Source organism: Typha angustifolia, chromosome 8, assembly GCF_048772165.1.
Source record: "Typha angustifolia cultivar Huaian chromosome 8, ASM4877216v1, whole genome shotgun sequence".
NCBI classification, from domain to species: domain Eukaryota; kingdom Viridiplantae; phylum Streptophyta; class Magnoliopsida; order Poales; family Typhaceae; genus Typha; species Typha angustifolia.
Window position 1 is genome coordinate 96,374 of NC_133246.1, and position 18,893 is coordinate 115,266.

Consider the following 18,893-nt stretch of genomic DNA (forward strand, 5'->3'; position numbering starts at 1 on the left):
GAAGTTTAGTACCATATTGGATATTTAAGAAATGTTAGTATGGTATATAAGTAACAAATTTCTTATGGGCTTTGGGCCCCAAAAGGGGTACCTATTTTATGGGTAAAGGTTATTATGCAACTTAACTCACATACGTGCGCCGGGTGGACGGCGAATTAGTTTATTTTTTCTCTTTTCTTTTTTTTTTTCTTTTTTTCACAGATCTGACTCGCTGATGAAAACTCTGTGCCTAACTCTCCTCCCTTTCCAAAGCTTTGATTAAGACAAGTTCTCTTAATTTATTCCTTGTGGAATCCTGTTCCTGCATCTAGAGAAATTTTGAGGGTTGCTTCTAGGATTAAATGAGTTTATGTGCAGCAGCAGAATTCATTGACAGGCCCGGCCCCCTCTGTTCTCTAATTTCTCTTTGGACAAGAATTAGACAGTAAAAGAATTTTTAATATCTTATTTAGAACCTTTTTCTCTGATTATTTACAATTATCTTTGCTTCATGCTAACAAAATTTTGTAATCCAATTCACACACTAGAGATGTGCCTTGATTTGTATCATTCTTGAACATGAATTTATCAACTACTCTACTATATATGTTTGCGGGTAAACAACTGAACATGCAGGTTCTATCCAACTTGTTCCTCCACGCAGTCAGTCTATATATATATGCATCAGAATTCAGACACTACTTACTGTACGTACGCTTTATATTGTATTTCAGAGATAAGATAAAATAACTGCATAAAATAAAGTCAATGGCACGCTCAATTAGAGAGTTTAATGTGATAAGATATGATGTGATGTGTTCTTTCTCTATCTTGGATTTCGTTTTGCAAGTCCATACGTTCCATTATGCAATGATATACTAATTATTTTGCAGATGTTGTTATAAGCAACACCATAGAGGATCATCCAATCGTATGACCTATTCTTTTCTTTTCTTGTTAGTGCTCTCTGTATATCTGTGTGTCAAATTCCCGGAATTCAATAAATTAATCTCGATATTAAGTAAAGTCTATCATGCAAAACTTTAAAAAAGAGAGTTTGAATATAAATACAACTGGGATGTGTCGACAAACAATGTCCCACCACAAACCATAAACAATTTGTGGTGTTAAATAGTCATGTTAACTGGTGACTTCCACTTCAGACCTGAATATATATATGTAGGGTAGCAAATAACAACTATGAGTGATTGTTTTTCTTTTTTGAAAAAGTAAATTGGATACTGTATTTCTGAATTAGAAAAGCCAAGGGGATTTCCATCTCCAATTCTCTATGTATCTATCATATTTGTGGGATGACGACCCAGACGGACCCAAGCTATATAATATATATAATATACGTAAAATGTAACAGCACTACTCTTACTCTGTCGCCCATCGTAAAAAAAGAAATCGAAAACCGGAAACTCTGACGCGGAATTCCGTCATTGGCCCCCCCCCCCCCCACTAACCTTTTTATCTTTTATTTCCCCCCCATTCCTAAACCTAGCCCTCCCCTCATCATTTCCTCCATGGCCGATCCGACCACTCCGGAAGTACACTAGCTCTAGCTCCCTCCTCCATGGCCTCGCGACGTGACGACGACCACGCCGACAACGGCCACGGCCGCCCTTTGCCGGCCGTTGACGGCTCCGATGGCAACGGCCCCCTGCCGAAGCGTCCTCGTCCCTCTCCCCTGATATCCTCTGCCGAGATCGCCGACGAATTCTCCCACCACGACCCCTCCGTAGCCCGCCTCAACAACGGCAGCTTCGGTAGCTGCCCCGCCTCGGTCCTCTCCGCCCAATCGCGATTGCAGCTCCAATTCCTCGCCCAGCCCGACGACTTCTACTTCAACCGCCTCCAGCAAGGCCTCCTCCGCTCCCGCGCCGCCCTCTGCGACCTCATCGGCGCGGGCGATGTCTCTGAGGTCGCCCTCGTCGACAACGCCACCACGGCCGCCGCGATTGTCTTCCAGCACGTGGCGTGGTCGTTCTCCGAGGGCGTTTTTTCCAAGGGCGACGCCGTCCTCATGCTCCACTACGCCTATGGCGCTGTCAAGAAGTCCGTCCACGCCTACGTGGCGCGTGCCGGTGCGCATGTGATCGAGGTACCTCTCCCCTTCCCTGTCTCCTCCGATGACGATATTATCCGAGAATTCCGCAAAGCTCTCGCTTTTGGCAAGTCTGGGGGCCGAAAAGTTCGGCTCGCCGTGATCGATCACATCACGTCAATGCCGAGCGTGGTGATCCCTGTAAAAGAGCTCACGAGGATCTGCCGAGAGGAGGGCGTCGACCAGGTGTTCATCGATGCAGCACATGCAATTGGGAATATCGAGGTTGATGTCAATGATATCGGCGCCGACTTCTATACCAGCAACCTTCACAAGTGGTTCTTCTGCCCTCCAGCGGTCGCTTTCTTGCACACCAGGAAGGGAGCAGCCTCCTCCAATCTGCATCATCCCGTGGTCTCTCATGAGTATGGAAACGGCCTACCTATAGAAAGCGGGTGGATTGGGACACGGGATTACACTCCGCAGCTTGTTGTGCCAGATGTTGTGGAATTCATCAATAGATTTGAAAGTGGGCTTGAGGGGATTCGGAAAAGGAACCACGACAAGGTTGTGGAGATGGGGATGATGCTGGCCGAAGCTTGGGGGACTTGCCTTGGGTCACCCCCTGAGATGTGCGGGAGCTTGATCATGGTTGGATTGCCAGGGTGCTTGGGAATTTCAAGTAATAAGGATGCGATGACTTTAAGGACTTACTTGAGAGAGGAATTCAATGTTGAAGTTCCTATATACTACAATCCAATAATGGAGGGTGAGGCTGTGGTTAAAGATGGGAGCAACTATTCCGTGACAGGGTATGCGAGGATTTCTCACCAGGTATATAATGTGGAGGATGAGTACTGTAAATTGAGAGATGTGATCAATAAGCTTGTGCATGATGGATTCAGTTGCACAAAACTTCCATCCAATTGAGAAGGTAAATGTATTTTTACAAATAGTAAATTCCTATCTTAAATGTTCTTGGATTTTCTTCTGAATAGTTTATGCTCTACACAAATGCTCTGTATCTTTCAAGCCTGGCGAAAGGTTTTTTTTTTTTCTTTCTTTTCAATCACTTATAGTAATAGTTATCTTAAAATTATGTAGCCCTTTTTCCATGCAGAGATCAATAGTTGTGCTTGTATCTTGAATGGTCTATTTGTTATTTCCTATTGACATGTCTACTAAAACCAGATCTTATTGAACTTGTACATCAGATGATTCACTAAAAATATTAGTTATGTATCTAATGCATATGGGCTTTGAGGAAAATATGTTGGTTTAGCGTCGTCTTTATTCACCTGCATCTTTGAGGTTCCTTGTACAATAGCTCATTTCCCCATTACCCTAGTTCCATCGTGTAAGGTTCGTTTTTTCATAGTGCATATCCTTCTTTAAAATTTAAATCTGATAAACTTGTTTTCTCCATGGTTATCACAAACTATCTCTAAGGATGGACAGCTACTCTTTGCTATGTTATAACTTATAAGTGATAATTTGGTAACAACTGAATGTTAACGTGATTTAGTTTGTTCAGAATGCCTTTTTTACATCCTTGGGAAGTTATTTTATGTCGAATTGACTATATTCAATCTTCATTGAGTTAACGACATCACCATCTTTTAAGATATATTTTTCCACAGATGCTTTATCTATGTCTTTAGAATAGGATTCATACTTTGTACTATATGCCAAAAATATTTGGGTTAGTCAGGTTGGTTACCTATTTGATATTAATAAGCATTCTTGCCATGAAGAAATTTGAATCGAAAATTTTCAAGCAACTTAAGAAAAGAATAATTGTCGATTACTATATTAACAGAAGACTGTTGGTAATTTATGTCTGAGAGGACTTGAACAAGCACATTAGTAACCTGAAACTGAATAGATGGTAGAGCTGATGCTGATACTACTGAAGGAAGGAAGGAAGAAAGCACCAGAGTGGCATTCTAAGAAGCATCAGAAGCAGCTTCAACAACCTAAATATACTTCTATAGTAAGGAGTAGGTCATTTGCTTATTCATGAGAAATTGGAGGCTGAAGCTGTTAATGTAAAGAGTCTTTTGAGTATGGAAATTGCTAGTTTTCTTGTTTCATACTTTTGATGGAGAAGTCAAGTAGTGTCATCAGGAAATCCCTAAGCTGCACAAAGGTTGTGATTTTGCCTTTTCTGGAGTCCTCATACTTACTACAACGTTTTTTCTGCTTAGTGGTAGAACTTAAAAGTATGAACATTTGTCTTCTTAAATTAGATTCTCTAGTTCTCTACATAACAAATGATTGTGTAGAAAACCTTACTGTCTTAAAGTCTGATGACATGGTATATGCTTGATGATCTAATATATTTATTATGTTTGTACATTCTTAACTGTTAGCCACCAATAACCCCTTCAATACAAATAAAATAGTTACATGTCAAGATTTATAATAATTCCTTTCTACGTGCTCATATTGATGTGGAATGAATTGTGCAAGTGTACATGCATCCGTAGCAACAACCTTCTCTACGAAGCATAAGGATGGATAGATTTCATATAATGTGCCAAAAGAGCCAGTATGTGGCATGGACTTAACCGAAGTTGATCTTGACTAGATGAGTGTTCACTATCTACTAGGTTTCTGAGTAATCAAACTAAATTCTTAAACACATAGAGTATGTAGATATTGTTATGATCCAACTACGTGAGTCAACTCTGTCAAGTCGAGTCTAATTAGTTGATTTTATTTATTGCTTTTAATTTTGAATTAAAGCAGATAATTTACTATATAAGCTAAATATGGCGAATTAAATCCAACCTGTTGTGACTTTACTCTTATTAATAGGAGAGGTCATGAGTTATGTTGAGGTGTAAAATGAGTATTGAGGTAAGTTATTATTATTTATCTCACATTCACTCTTTATTTATAACCGTTAGATTATTTTTACTTTTCTAAGAGTATATCTTAACTCTAAAAACTTACCAAACAATTAAACCCTGGTCACCATCTTCCTCCACGAGCCACCTTACCCTACGGTTAACCTCTTTCATCCCGCGATCGTTCATCACCTTCCGACGACTGCTGTAACATCGAATAGTCCGTTTCAACCTGATTCTAACATTCTCTCACCCTTTTGGTTATAATTTTTTGTTCCGAACTTCAAACACTCAAATCAGAGCCAAAAGAAACTTAACTCGTGAGACTACCATCTCTTAAAATCTCATAATTTTTTTACAAGCGGATTGTTTCAGATCTGGTTCGTAACAGATATCCACCAATAGGACACTATTATGCTTGAAAATGTTACCCAAAATTTTTAATTTAGATCCATTTCATCTAAATATATCAATTGACATGGTAGAGGGTTGGGCATAGAGCGGTTTACTATGTGGCAGTTATCGAGTTGTACATATAATACCGGAGCACAGTCTTACAGTTCTGCTTGGGCTAAAATGGCAGTGGTACGGCAGTTCTGTTGTTCTCATTCAGGCCATATAAACAGTGAGGGCCTGCTTGCACAGTTTTGAGTGCACTGTTACAGCTTAAGTTTTTAACCAACACTGGATGAAACGATGCAATATTTTGTAGTGCTGCTTGTCAACTTGATTCTGTAAACTTTTGTATTCACCATTTGTTTTCTTTTGATCATCGCAGTGAGAGGCTATCATAGCATCATGGCTTGTTGACTTCTCTAGCTACCTGCAGGGTAGCTCTGCTAGCTAGAGCTGGATCAATGTCACTGCTGATTCAACTGACAGTCATTCCACATTGACGGTAATCTTTCTAATGAAACATGCCAGTCTTGTTAGTACTTTTAAACTGACATTGTTGTAATCCCTATGGACAATAATCCACTGGCATGTACTCTTTTCCATTTCTAGCAGTGATCTAAGAATAAGCTACATTTAGTTTTTTTTTTTGCAGTTATTGCACGATTTTCTGAAAATTAACGATGAGATAGATCCTGTGGTGCAAACTGCATCTTAATTACTTGACCTGAATGTGGATGATATACTTATACTATCAGCTGTGATTTCAGAATATGATCTTCCAGGGTTGTGATTTTCAGTTCATAGCCAGTGGACTTTGTTGTTCTTTTAACTGCTCCATCATAGAATGGCTTGCATTGTGTATCCTCTTGCTTTCCTTTCAATCCTACTCCTGGACCTGTTTCAGTGGGTTATTTAAACTCTACTATTTCAGTTTTTTGCTGTGAAGAAATTTCTTTCCTCTACAAAGACAAATTTCACCTTTAGTTTTCAGTATATGCTTCTTTATTTTTTTTTTCTTTTTGTTATTTTGTTGTATTCATTTGAATGTCCAGGAATACGGTTTTTGCTCAGGTTTTCTTATGGTTAATTTGGCATCTTATGCCAAAATCATTTCAGAATTTGCTAGTAAAAGGATTGCACATCCTTGTCTTTTGGTTTAACAAGAGTTTTAACTAGTCTTATAGGACTATTTTTGTTCTTTTAGTTTATTAAGTTATTTTTCATCTTTTGCTTTGATTTTTCTGTATAAAAGCTTATAATTTTTTTATTAGTTAATAAATATTTTAAATTTTTTATATATTGAGTATTTGTTAGTAGATTTAACTTTGGTCATGAAATTTGTCCTACAGAGTTTATCAACGTGCATCATTTTTTTTTAATTTAAATCCTCCAAAAGTTGCAACATACATAATAGAGAATCATGAGCCCCTGGTATTGTAAAATTGATCAGCTTTTGATCTATTACTCTGAGGAAGATTTCTTGAAAGAGTATACTACTTGCAATCGTGTCAGAGTATGATTTATACTTCGTACTTTAACTTTTACTTTTACACAATGACTAACAGAGTTCCATGTACAAATGGATACAAACTGCACCCAAATTAAAAGCTAATAATATTATCTGCCAGCGAGCTGCAGACTGATGAAACTAAGACCATGTTTCTAGTTACATGGACGAGACATGAGAAATCCAATAATCTTACGTACGAATTAAGCAGCCATGAGTCCTCGTACATCCTTGCCTCCAAAAAAGTCAGCCACCATTGTATCTACATCCTCTAAAGCAACACCAATGCAGAGCGGATTCCTTGAAAGCTTGAGAGAACCCTCTTCTGCAACGTGACTCAGTACTCTAACATTTGGTCCCTCTTTGCACTTGCCCATGCACTTGCATCCAACAACTGCACCTTCAATGCCAACCTTCTTCTCAAATTCCTGCATCAGCTCCAGAGCCCCCGACCTCTTGCATTTTCCTCCCATGCAGACTTCAATCTTATCCATGGGCTTCTCGACCACAGCTACGCTTCCACTACAACAGCCTTGACTAGTAATAATACTGCTGCTGCTGCATTCTAGTACATGTTCCAATGTAAGTTGGTTTTCTTCTACAGACTGTGTTTGTAGAGGGGGATTTGGACTCCATTGAGGTACTGCAGGTTTTGAAATCACCACGCCCTGAGATTGCGGGGCAGCAGAGGCAGAAGCAGTTCTAAGGCAGCTCATGTTGACAGTTTCCTCACACTCGCTGTCGCTCGATTCGGAGGAGGAAGAAGAAGATGAGGAGGAGGTGTCGTCCTTATCATAATCTTTCATCCTGGTTGCTTTCATGGCCGCCTTCTCTTCTTTCCTCTTCTTCTTCATCTCTTTCTCTTGGGCTTTCATCTGGTTCAGCTGTGCCAGTAATAGCTCTGCTGCTTCCTGCATAGATGCCAACAGAGACGGGATTACTTTGCTCTTATCTCTGCTTATTAACATACAGTTGAACTAATCAAACAAATAATCTAGTCCTTGCGACGAATTTTAAGCAAGATACAAAATAAAGAGCTTCGATAATCTAGGCCTGCTAATATTACGAAAGCATTTCGAAGCATTGTCATTCAAAATTATCTAAAGTTATCAATAACCAACGCATAAGGATGTGGAAAGAATATCAAAAGCACTGGCTCAAGCTAAATAATCTGAAATTGATCAACTAATGAATGAAAACCTAAACCAAAAAAGATAATGGAAAAAAAGCAAGCAAGGAAGGAATAAGCAGGATTCCCCAATCCATGGGTAAAATTATGATTAAGCTAAGACGATTCAAGGCAATAACTGAAACGACCACCCAATGTATTGCAGAGTTCAAAATTTCGAACAGAAAAATTTTACCGAGATAAAAGAAAAATCTTACCGATATCATCTTCCCCTTAACATCCCTTTCTCCGGCCTCGACACTGAAACCCATCGAATAGAGCTTCGACAGATCCTTCGTCAGCCCCTTCATCAACTTCGCCCTCTTCTTCCCCTCCTTCCTCTTCTCCCCGCACCTCGCAGGAGAAGCATAGAACTTGAGGTGCCCCTCGTCGGCAAAATCCCCGCCGCCCCTCGCCCTAGCCGGAATCCTAAGACTCCCTCTAGCTCCGGGCATCGAGCGGCCAGAGATGACGGAACGCTCGCCCGAGTCACACCGGACTCCGGCGCCGAACCCGATCTGAGATCGCCGGAGAGCGACGCCCGAGATGTCCATGGATTACTCGATTAGTCTTTGGGAGAGGGGGCTTTGCCAAATGCCGTATGTAAATAAATGCTAGATAGTGTTCCTAGTAAACGTGTCCTACTATGATTAGTCGTAAGGGAATCGTTTCTGATGTGGTCCAATAGGAATTGCTTCGTTCCTCGGCTCGTGGTCGAAATGGGGTTTCCACGCTCGGACACGCGAAGAGGAGGGATCTAGACCGTCTGATATTGTTTGGTTGCCTTTGACGGTTATTATCTGTCCAGGGAAGCGGACGAGTCATCCAGATCCAGTGGGTAACCCTATTTCCACATATTTAAAAGTCAATAATGATAATTTTATATATGATCTTTTTTAAATGTATAATTGAATTATTTCTTTTAATGTCCGACTCCAGAATATATTCTATCTACTCGTCTATCTGAAATCATCACTTCTCTCCATGAGATAAATGATATCATCTTCTTCTTCTTCTTCTTCTTCTTCTTCTTTTCTTTTGACCTTGGCTTACTTATTGGCAATGTTGGAGACTTGAAAGCTCATTCCTAGGAAAAGAAGGCTTACACGTTACTCGTTTCATTGTTTGTGAGAAGTAACAGGCATTAATTACATGTGTATTTCAGCAGAGAGGGAGGTTTCCTTTGCTATCCTCCAGAATGAACATTTTGCACCATTTTTTTTGCCCCCCCATCTCTTTACAGGTACCAGAGCTTAAATAAGGAAAAAGAAAAAAGAAAAGGAAAACATTTACACTTAGAGTAGTGCAACGCCATGTCTTTGCACCGAGGTGAGATGTTCTATTCTTTCATGTGAGAACGAGAACAAAATTGACCTTAATAGCTGTGTGAAGTGGTATGCACTATGAAGAAGCTGTAGAGTGAAGAGCTACTAAGGAAGCATAAGCCCCATCCTTGATATTGATCAAGGTCTCATGCTTTCCTTTCTCTATGATCATTCCATTTTTTACTACCGCAATCATGTCGGCATTTTTTATCGTAGACAAGCGATGAGCTACAACAACTGTTGTCCTGTTGATCATCACACGGTCCAATGCATCCTGAACTACTCTTTCCGATTCGGCATCAAGTGCACTAGTTGCCTCATCCAGCAGCACAATTTTAGGATCCTTCACTATGGCACGTGCAATCGCTACGCGTTGTTTCTGCCCGCCGGATAACTGACTCCCCCGCTCTCCAACCAATGTGTCATAACCCTGCAGTTCAATTTCAAATGCTCTTTAATCTTTGATAATTACAGGTTATTGACAACCAAAAAGTTCATTAAAAGCTGCATTATGCTGAAGCAATAGCAATGTACTTTCAGTATATCTTAATAGAGGAAATTGACGATTTACATTTTCAAATAAATGGTGTATCACAATTCACAGCAGATACCCTAAAACAAAAAAAAAAAAATTTATATTGAGTAATGATTATTTTGTAGTATCTAACCTGTTGCAAAGCGCTAATGAACTTGTGAGCATTTGCCAACTCTGCAGCAGCTATGATTCCAGACTCTGTGGCTTCTCCCTCTTTTCCATAGGCAATATTTGCTCGAATAGAATCATTGAACAGAGCTGGTTCTTGACTGACCAGTCCCATCTGCTGCCTCAACCACCTCAGCTGGAATTTTTGTATTTCAACTCCATCTAGCAATATATGACCTGAATCAGGGTCATAAAACCTCTGTAGCAATGATATAACAGTCGATTTGCCACAGCCACTCTCCCCAACAAGTGCAACAGTCTGTAATAAGATTGTTAGATTTAGATCTAAGTATCTAACACTTGTTTATCAAGGCAAATTTCCTATAAATTATGCACATTGAAAGGTAAAAACAAAACTTCCTGAGTTTCCAGCATGACAGGAGCAACTTTTCTTTTTCTACTACCAATTGCCATAACGTTAATTGAGTCAAAATCAGAAATTCTAAATTCTTTCTTTTAAGTCGTCACAGTTTTATGGTCAGCTTCTGCATTTAATTCACTACATAAGATATTTTACAAAGTTAGCATCTTGCATATTTTTATATTATATTAAACTATCGGAGCACAATGGTAGAATAGTTTAGCATTTGAAAACCCCACCAAAGTTTGAATTGTTGGAAATCAAATCTTACCTTTCCAGCACGGATTGTTAAGCACATGTCTTGGAAAATCTGAACATCTGACCTTGTAGGGTATCTGAAGCTAACATGCTGGAACTCTATGTTGCCCTTCACTGTTTCTAAGGTTACCCCAGTATCATTACTTGGATCTATCTTAGATTTGCGATCAACAATTGCAAATACAGAAGCAGCAGCAGATTTTGCTTTGGTAGAATCTGATGTTAAGGAGCTTGACTGGGAAACTCCGATAGCTGCCATGGAAAGAGCAAGAAAGACCTGCAGAGAGGGGGAAAAAAAATATTTGAACTATGAATAAGCATTTAATAGCAGTCAAGTGTGTGACGGCCATAGTTCAAGTCCTCAACATCAAAAGTTGCATAGTGGAATTACAGATAGTCTAACAGCATTTGGATAATGACTCTTCACATAATAAGAGAATTGTTCATAGAATTTCCTGCAAATAGTCAGGCATGTAACTGCTTAAGTTCTTCTAGTTTCAGCCTACATTTCTTCAATTCGGCATTGAATATTCATCCACAGGCTGAAGTGCTGAACAAATTATAGTCATTGCACTCGATACTAGTACCAACAGATTAGCTTTGTACCAGCGTTGATATTTAATGGATAGCAAATATATTATATACAAAGTAGCACAAAAAGGAACCTTTTCATTGGTATTTTGATACTAAAAAATTACATAAACTTTAACATGAAGAGAACACATACCCGAAAAACTTTGGCAAAAGTTGTCTTCCCATCCTCAACAAGCCGAGATCCAGCATAAAAGCTAGTTGCATACACGCAGAACAGCAAGAAAAAGGAGACCCCAAACCCAATACCACTGATTATTCCTTGTCTGATTCCTGTCTTCATAGGCCCTTCACATTTCTTTTTGTATAGTTCCATCACCTTCTCTTCAGCAGAAAATGAAGCAACTGTTCTTATATTTCCTACTGCGTCATTAGCAACTTGACTCGCTTCTTCATACATCATCTGTAACCATGATGAAAATTTACCATCAGAATTACCAAAATTGCATTTTGAACTGAAGTACCTGTTTACATCTTAGAGATAAATAGACAAACAAAGATGCTACAAATCCCACCTAAAAGTAATCCATGGATACTTTAGATATTAGTTCATACTTGTGAACTAATTATTAGATTTGACAATATTTTTCTTAAATCAAAGAGGTCATGACACATCCAATTGAAATAATCTTCATCACATCAAGTAGAAAACTAACCATATCGGAGGTATTATTATATACTTCCTGACTCTAATATCTTTTTGGTAATGGATGTTAGATATAACAAGTTTTATGAAGGCAAACCTTTGCATCCGCACTAAATCCTTGCATAAATTTTAACTGGATCCACCCATTGATGCCTATGAGGGGTATCAAGGCCAAGATAAGCAGAGACAGTTGCCAATTGGAAGCAAAAGCAATCACCAGACCGGCGATTAAAGTAGCGGTGTTTTGAACAACTAGTGATAGTGCATCACCTACAAGACTTCTAACTTTGGCTGCATCTGCTGATAATCTTGCCCCTATTGCTCCACTCGAGTTATCAGGATCGTCAAACCATTCCACCTCCATATTAACCACCTTCTCAAATGTCATTAATCTAATCCTTCTAATCAACTTGGAACCAGCCACTGCGAAGAAGTAAGAACTAGCAGGAATTGCAAGCAAAGAGACTACACCAAATACCAGGAACATTGATGACCAAAACTTTGAATCCTTCTTGAGCTTATGAGGTGGCTCGTAAAAGGTATTAATCACATTGGATAAGAGTATAGCAAATATAGGAAATATAACTCCGCTGATGATAGCAGCAATAGAACCAAGTACAAGTATTGGAATCTCTGGTTTATTAAGATAAGCAAGGCGACGAAAAGATACTTCATGTTGTGGCAGAGGATCTGGGCTGCCTGGCTTCTTTGATGAGTTATCAGGGGTATCAATTCCTACTTGAAAACCAAACGGCACTGAAAATGAGTGGTGGCTACTGTTTTCAAGAGATGATCCTCGACTAATTGAATGGTTTATGGATTTAAGTTTGCTTGAACGCCTTCCTGAACCAAACCGCCCATATGGTTTGTCCTGGTCAGGTCGATTTATATTATCAGAATCTTGGTTCATCTCCTGCAAGCGTATGAGTTGGCTATATGCTCCATTTGGATCCTTCAGCAGCTCTAGATGTGGACCTAATCAAATAGAACATACTTCAGGTAAAGTTGCAGTAAAATTTGCTACTATTTTGATCAAAGTAGGAAATAATATCAAGATAGAAAATTTTAATTAGTCTGGGTAATATATTCTTCCGACTAACTAAAGCATGTCAAGCTTTAAACTTTTATAAGCTTAATTGGAGTGGGTATTCTAGTTGGTTATCAGTAAAAGAATTGAGCAAAACTGATAGACTGATTTTGTTGATGTATACCTTTTTCAACTATTGACCCTCGATATACTACAGCAATATTGTCAGCATTTCTCACTGTACTCAAACGATGAGCAACTATGACAGTTGTTCGGTTTCTCATGATCCTATCAAGAGCTTCCTGCACAACTCTTTCAGACTCTGCATCCAAAGCACTAGTAGCTTCATCTAGAAGAAGAATCCTTGGATCTTTCAGAATGGCTCTGGCAATGGCAATTCTCTGTTTTTGCCCTCCAGATAGCTGAGTTCCATGCTCACCAACAACAGTCTCAAATCCCTGAATGTAATGCATGTTAATATTACCCAAAGAAGAAAAGATACGTCGATCGACAACACATAAAAACAAAATATGTGCACAGAAATATAACATCTTTTGGCTTTTCTGAATAAGAAATAAGTTTCTCCACTTGGAGATACTTTACCAGTTTATCTATATGATGATTAACAAGACTTAGGAGAATTTAAGATAGAGAAAAGTGTTCTCACCTTAGGCATTTTATCTATGAATTTTGATGCATTAGCAAGCTCAGCTGCAGCTCTGATTTCTTCTATTGTTGCATTTTCCTTTCCATAAGCAATATTATCCCTAATGCTACCAGCAAATAGGACTGGCTCCTGGCTGACAAGCCCAATTTTACCGCGGATCCACCTTAGTTGAAACTTTCTGAGATCTGTATTGTCTATTAGGACTTCTCCAGCCTGTGGATCATAAAACCTTTCTATTAAGCTGATAACAGTTGATTTTCCACTTCCACTCTCTCCAACTAATGCCACAGTTGTGCCGCTTTGAATGGAGAGACAAAACCCCCTAAAAATTTGTTCATCAGGTCTGGTTGGATAGGAGAAATGAACATCTCTGAATTCTATGTCTCCTCGAATATCATCCAGTTTTTCTCCTGCAGTGTCGGAAGCATCTATCTCTGGCTTTCTGTTGATTGTCTCGAACATCTTGTAAGCTGCAGCCTGTCCGGCTGCAAATGCCTTCAGGCATGGTGATGCCTGGCCCAAAGATCTGAAAAGCACAAATAGCATATATGTGTTATTAGGACCTGGAAGCAATCATCCATTATATGTGTTTATATCATTATAATGCAAACAAATAGGTATTTTAGTGATCAGTTGACGAGTTTTGTAAAGTGGAATATGAGAAGACCCAGATTTCCAACATGATTGAACAGAATAATTCCTCATATGTAGTAGAGAGCCAGCTTCACATTGTAACAAGATTTACGCCCCTTTTGAGGAATCAAATTACTAATTAGGATGAACAGAAAACAGTAAAACCAGAGATATCACAACGGATTGTCTAACACAGTGATATCGATTGGAGTAAGAGTCTGATATTGTTCGAGTGGAAAAGAAAGAAACAAAAGCAACTTACAGGGAGCCAGTCAAAACTGCAAAGATCACATTCATAACTTTCGCTCCTGTGTAACCTTTATCCAATATCAGCTTTGCACCGTACCATATGCCCATGGAGTACCCACAGAACATGAGAAGCATGACAGTACCCATGCCCAGCCCTGCAGCAAGACCCTCTTGGACATTTGATCTGTAAGCACTTTTCAGCGACTTACTGTACTTGTCTACTGCTTGTTTTTCCCCAGTAAAAGATGCAACCTGAGTAGTTGTTTATATCTCATTTGAGAATAAAGATATCTAGTTCTATGCTCTGACATTCTATCTCAAGAAGAATGTAAAACTTACTGTTCTAATGGAACCAATCGTTTGCTCCACAACGATTGCTGCTTCCGCATAAGCTGCTTGTCCAAGCGATGCCATCTTGGCAACAATTGTAGACATGACTGCTCCTGCGACCACAAGTGGTGGAATTGTGCATAGCATAACAAGAGTGAGGAGCCACCCTTGAACAAATGCAACAATAAAACCTCCAAAGAATGTGGTCACTAGCTGAATAAATTTACCAACCTGACATAATAAGATAACGTGAAAGCTAGGGCATCAAAGATCATTAGATATACTAGAAAGATTAACAGGACTGCAATGGGAAAAATGAGATAGCATGAACTTCCAAACGATATAAAGCTAGGACATGAAAGATAACCAAATATGCTAGAAAGATGAACAGGAGGACTGCGATGGGAAAAATGAGAAACTTTAATCACCGACTTCCATCTCTCAATAGTTATCATTCAATAAACCTGGTGGCTTGCATGGCTAAGAAAGAGTAGTACCTTTTCACCCATGGCATCTTGAATCAGAACGGTGTCGCCTGACATCCTCCCAACAACTTCTCCTGTACTGGTATACTTGTCAAAGAAGGCTATTTCTTGCCGCAAGATTGTTTTCAAGTATAAGTTTCGTAATCGTGCAGCCTGTCTTTCTCCGGTAGCCATCCAGCAAGCAACCTCTGAAGAAGAAATAAGGCGCGCCTCAGATTTCAAGAGTTAACTAACCACCACTGCCAAACTTGACTCACAGGTAATCCTAGCAAGAAATCAATAATACTCACGAAAGAAGGACGCAATTCCAGAGCCAACAGCCAGGTATATGAACTCGAGAGAAACCTGAATATGTGTAAGATTAGGAAAATTAAGGCAGGCTGTTGGAGATCGCTATTCGGGTATTACTGAAAGTGAAAGACGCACCTTAGAAACTCGGTTTACCACGTCATGGATGTCCGACGCTCCTCCAAAAGCGTCGATCAAGTCACCAAAGAGAACTGTCATAAGAGGCAGAGCTGCCCCATTTGCCATCGCACCGACAGTTCCACATACCATCAAGATCATATCATTTGAGTCTGCAAAAGCGAACAACTTGTGAAAGGGAACTGTGTATTTTACTTTTGCCTCATCTTGCTTCTCCATCTTCTCCCTGCCGTGTTGAGTTTGCATCTCTACACCTGACTCTTTTGCTATCGAATTGCTCGAAGATACAGCCGGATTCATGTCTGAAGCACTGCTAGCTCCATTCTCTTCATCCATCCTATTGACTGAAATGCTACCCTGAACAACTCCTACCTTGATATCAATTTGCTACCTGCCACATATCCACATATATAATGGACAATGTATCAGGAAAAAAGAAAACAAACTAAAACCTTTCCTGTATCGAGAGTTGCAGAAATTTTCAATGCAAACAACTGTGTGCTGCAGGAGGAGCAACATTGGCTGCAAAGGATTGGGAAGAAAGCATAACTCTACTACTTGAAATTGAAACCAGTTAATCTTGGGTACACAGAGTGGGTGCCCATGATGACTTCTTCAGTAAGAGATGGCATAATTCAGGACTGGAATGTTGACCAACAAGAAGAAACCTATTTCCTAACAACTTGCAGACAGAATATAAAGAATCACTGCAAAAATCACAAATGGAGGATAGAGGAATAAAAAGAAAAATGGACTAGTAAGAGACGCCCATCAAAACAAGTAAATAGCTCAGCACCATTACTGGACAGTTGGAAGCCACCATACAAAGGAAATTAATAAGCAGACTGACAAAAAAAACATGCCACTTTCTGATGGCATTCCAAATCAGACATCACAAGGAGCAGTTTAGAAAGGAGAAGAAGAAATTGGGAGGCAAACAGCAGGCCAGATGGCCATCGACACAGTTAGACGACGGCACAGGCTCACCATTCCAAAACCAACCAGGATATCTCGATCTTCTAAGTTATCCAGTTCCTGGGATTTGGAGTTCTGTTATGTCCCCTTGCTTTGAGAGAATCTAGAGATGCTTGGGAGCGATTACCTTCTTCTTTCAGGGACCCTAGTAGGCCAAAACCTTTTCACCACCAGTCCCGTGTTGGGCTCCCCATGTGATCATGTGATCATGTGAAGGAAGGCATTATATAATTGCGGGGGTCTCCTGCAGTTTCGACTACAACTACGAAAGAACATAGACTTGATATGTTCTGACTACTGTGGGAAATGTTGGAACTTGGGACTGACTGCTTGCCTGCATCTTCCCAAATACATATATCTCGATATTTACTAGCTTGACCATGGATACCGACATCTCCCAACTAATTCTAAACTCCTACCATCTCTTTAAGAAGACTTCTTAATTCATTTCCTCCTCTTGTTGTTCTGGTGGACCCTGCTGAGACTCAAATTCTTACGGATAGTAGTCTGTGTTCCTTCTCCTCTCCACCAAAGTAAATATCTTGGTGGCTTAAGGTATCGTGTCATACCACGGCAGTCGTGTTAGGTACATCGATCCCCTTTCATATCAATATATACGGTAAAGTTTATCCCTCTGTATTTATACTTACGTCCGAGATCATAAATAACTTTCTTAAAACTTACTTAATTTGACCGGTGTCAATCCTGAACTCAACCGATCTCCCCCCCCCCCCCCCCCCCCCCCCCCCCAAATTAAATTTGAGAAGCAAGCTCACCAACTTGTACTATTAACTATATTTTTTCAAAGAACAATCGTCCTTTTTGGTCAGTTTATTGTTTAAGATAAAAGAGAAGCAATACTCGGAAAAGTATATAAAAAGGTGCATCCATTTCGACAAGAATAATAATGCGGTATCATTCTTATATTTTAAGACCATACAGGAGACTTGCTCGCTAATTTAAAAGAATACGTAGGTGAGAAATAGATACATAGTTGTAATCCCAACATATAGATACAATAATATTACTAATACATGCTTGAGATCAAAGAATTCTCAGTGCCATGTTCACAGGTGGTTGGTTGTTGGGTAATGATTGGACGCGTGCAGCCTTTACTCTATATATATATAATATAACACTAACAAGTAGGGATATATAATGTATTCTTTACTTTACTTTTAAAAAATTGTTTGCCTATGGAAAGCATGAGGTTCTACTCTAGAATTCTCTTTGGATTTTTTTTTTTTTATCATTCACAATCCTCCTCTTCGGCACTAGTTTGAGGAAAAGGAACAACATCAACATAGCATGAAGACAAGCTAAATTAATAAATTAGCGGTTTTAATATAATAAAACATAAAAGCTAACAAGCAAGATTACTTATCGTGTGGATCATGGAATCCAATTACTACAACTTTTTTAGAGTAAAAAAATCTGAGATCAGCATTGTTAGTGTGACTTTTCTTTTTTTAATCCCAGTGGTTCTTACTTTCCATGCAGCTCTCATTTATTAAAAGGAGATAGATAATAAGGAGATGGCTCACGAACTATACTATACGACAAATGTGTATCATTTAGGTTTAGGCTCTAAATTAACATATTAATTATCATTTAGGTATATATATATATATATATATTTTTTTTATTCCTTTGAGCATTCTTGTACCAAGCAAGTTTGCTGTCATGAATGATCGATGTATTAAAGGCCATAACCGATTTATAATTTTTATTAATAATAATAATAATAATAATAATATTATTATTATTATTATTATTGTAGAAAGCTAAATCCTACAAAATTTAGAGAGTCAAGCAGTAAACTTATGGGGACATCCGTAGAGTATTTTACTTATTAGATGCGACATTTCGAGTTGTGCTCAATTAGGAAGGCTGCCAAAGTAACCTGATTGACAGAGTTGAATTCAGTCTTTGTTTTGTCGCCCGAGTGATTGCCACGTATGATCCGACATGAGCGGCTAATGCCTAGTGGAGCCAGTAGATCCAGGAATTTATTGCCCAAATCAATTGTTCCAAAATTCATATATTTAAACATAAATTATGAGCTCAAATTTACGTGAGATCTACGCATTACTAAATAATATATTAATAAATAAATTTAAAAGAGATCAAAATATATTTTAATATTATATACTCACTTGTTCAAATGTATGGATAGAAATGAATAGTAATTGACTTTACTGTATCTATTATTTTATTAATAAAATAAAATAAAATGAGCTTAGTATCATACTGACTATTTTATAA

At 38.9% G+C, this 18,893-nt stretch overlaps 3 protein-coding genes across 4 annotated transcripts; 1 reads left to right on the plus strand and 2 right to left on the minus strand.

The window, feature by feature from the left end:
• Positions 1–1,476: 1,476 nt before the first annotated feature.
• On the plus strand, positions 1,477–6,046 carry LOC140765427 (putative L-cysteine desulfhydrase 1). Its single transcript, XM_073104511.1, has 2 exons — positions 1,477–2,963; positions 5,660–6,046. Exon 1 carries the CDS (start codon positions 1,559–1,561, stop codon positions 2,957–2,959), a length of 1,401 nt encoding a protein of 466 aa, XP_072960612.1. The 5' UTR covers positions 1,477–1,558; the 3' UTR covers positions 2,960–2,963; positions 5,660–6,046.
• A 725-nt stretch (positions 6,047–6,771) lies between these two features.
• LOC140765942 (diacylglycerol O-acyltransferase 3) lies at positions 6,772–8,533 on the minus strand. The gene is made up of 2 exons (XM_073105283.1): positions 8,171–8,533; positions 6,772–7,695 (listed from the first exon to the last, which is right to left on the minus strand). Exons 1-2 carry the CDS (start codon positions 8,504–8,506, stop codon positions 6,988–6,990), a joined length of 1,044 nt encoding a protein of 347 aa, XP_072961384.1. The 5' UTR covers positions 8,507–8,533; the 3' UTR covers positions 6,772–6,987.
• Positions 8,534–9,036: 503 nt separating this feature from the next.
• LOC140764326 (ABC transporter B family member 11-like) lies at positions 9,037–17,026 on the minus strand. Of its 2 annotated transcripts, none has more exons than XM_073102839.1 (13): positions 16,756–17,026; positions 15,654–16,044; positions 15,518–15,572; positions 15,240–15,415; positions 14,752–14,973; positions 14,426–14,664; positions 13,531–14,056; positions 13,048–13,321; positions 11,934–12,811; positions 11,327–11,593; positions 10,613–10,876; positions 9,946–10,239; positions 9,037–9,707 (listed from the first exon to the last, which is right to left on the minus strand). In XM_073102839.1, exons 2-13 carry the CDS (start codon positions 15,987–15,989, stop codon positions 9,354–9,356), a joined length of 3,885 nt encoding a protein of 1,294 aa, XP_072958940.1. In that variant the 5' UTR covers positions 15,990–16,044; positions 16,756–17,026; the 3' UTR covers positions 9,037–9,353. The 2 variants fall into 2 exon arrangements, with proteins under 2 accessions (XP_072958940.1, XP_072958941.1); XM_073102840.1 differs by having other exon boundaries at positions 16,641–17,026.
• Positions 17,027–18,893: the final 1,867 nt, after the last annotated feature.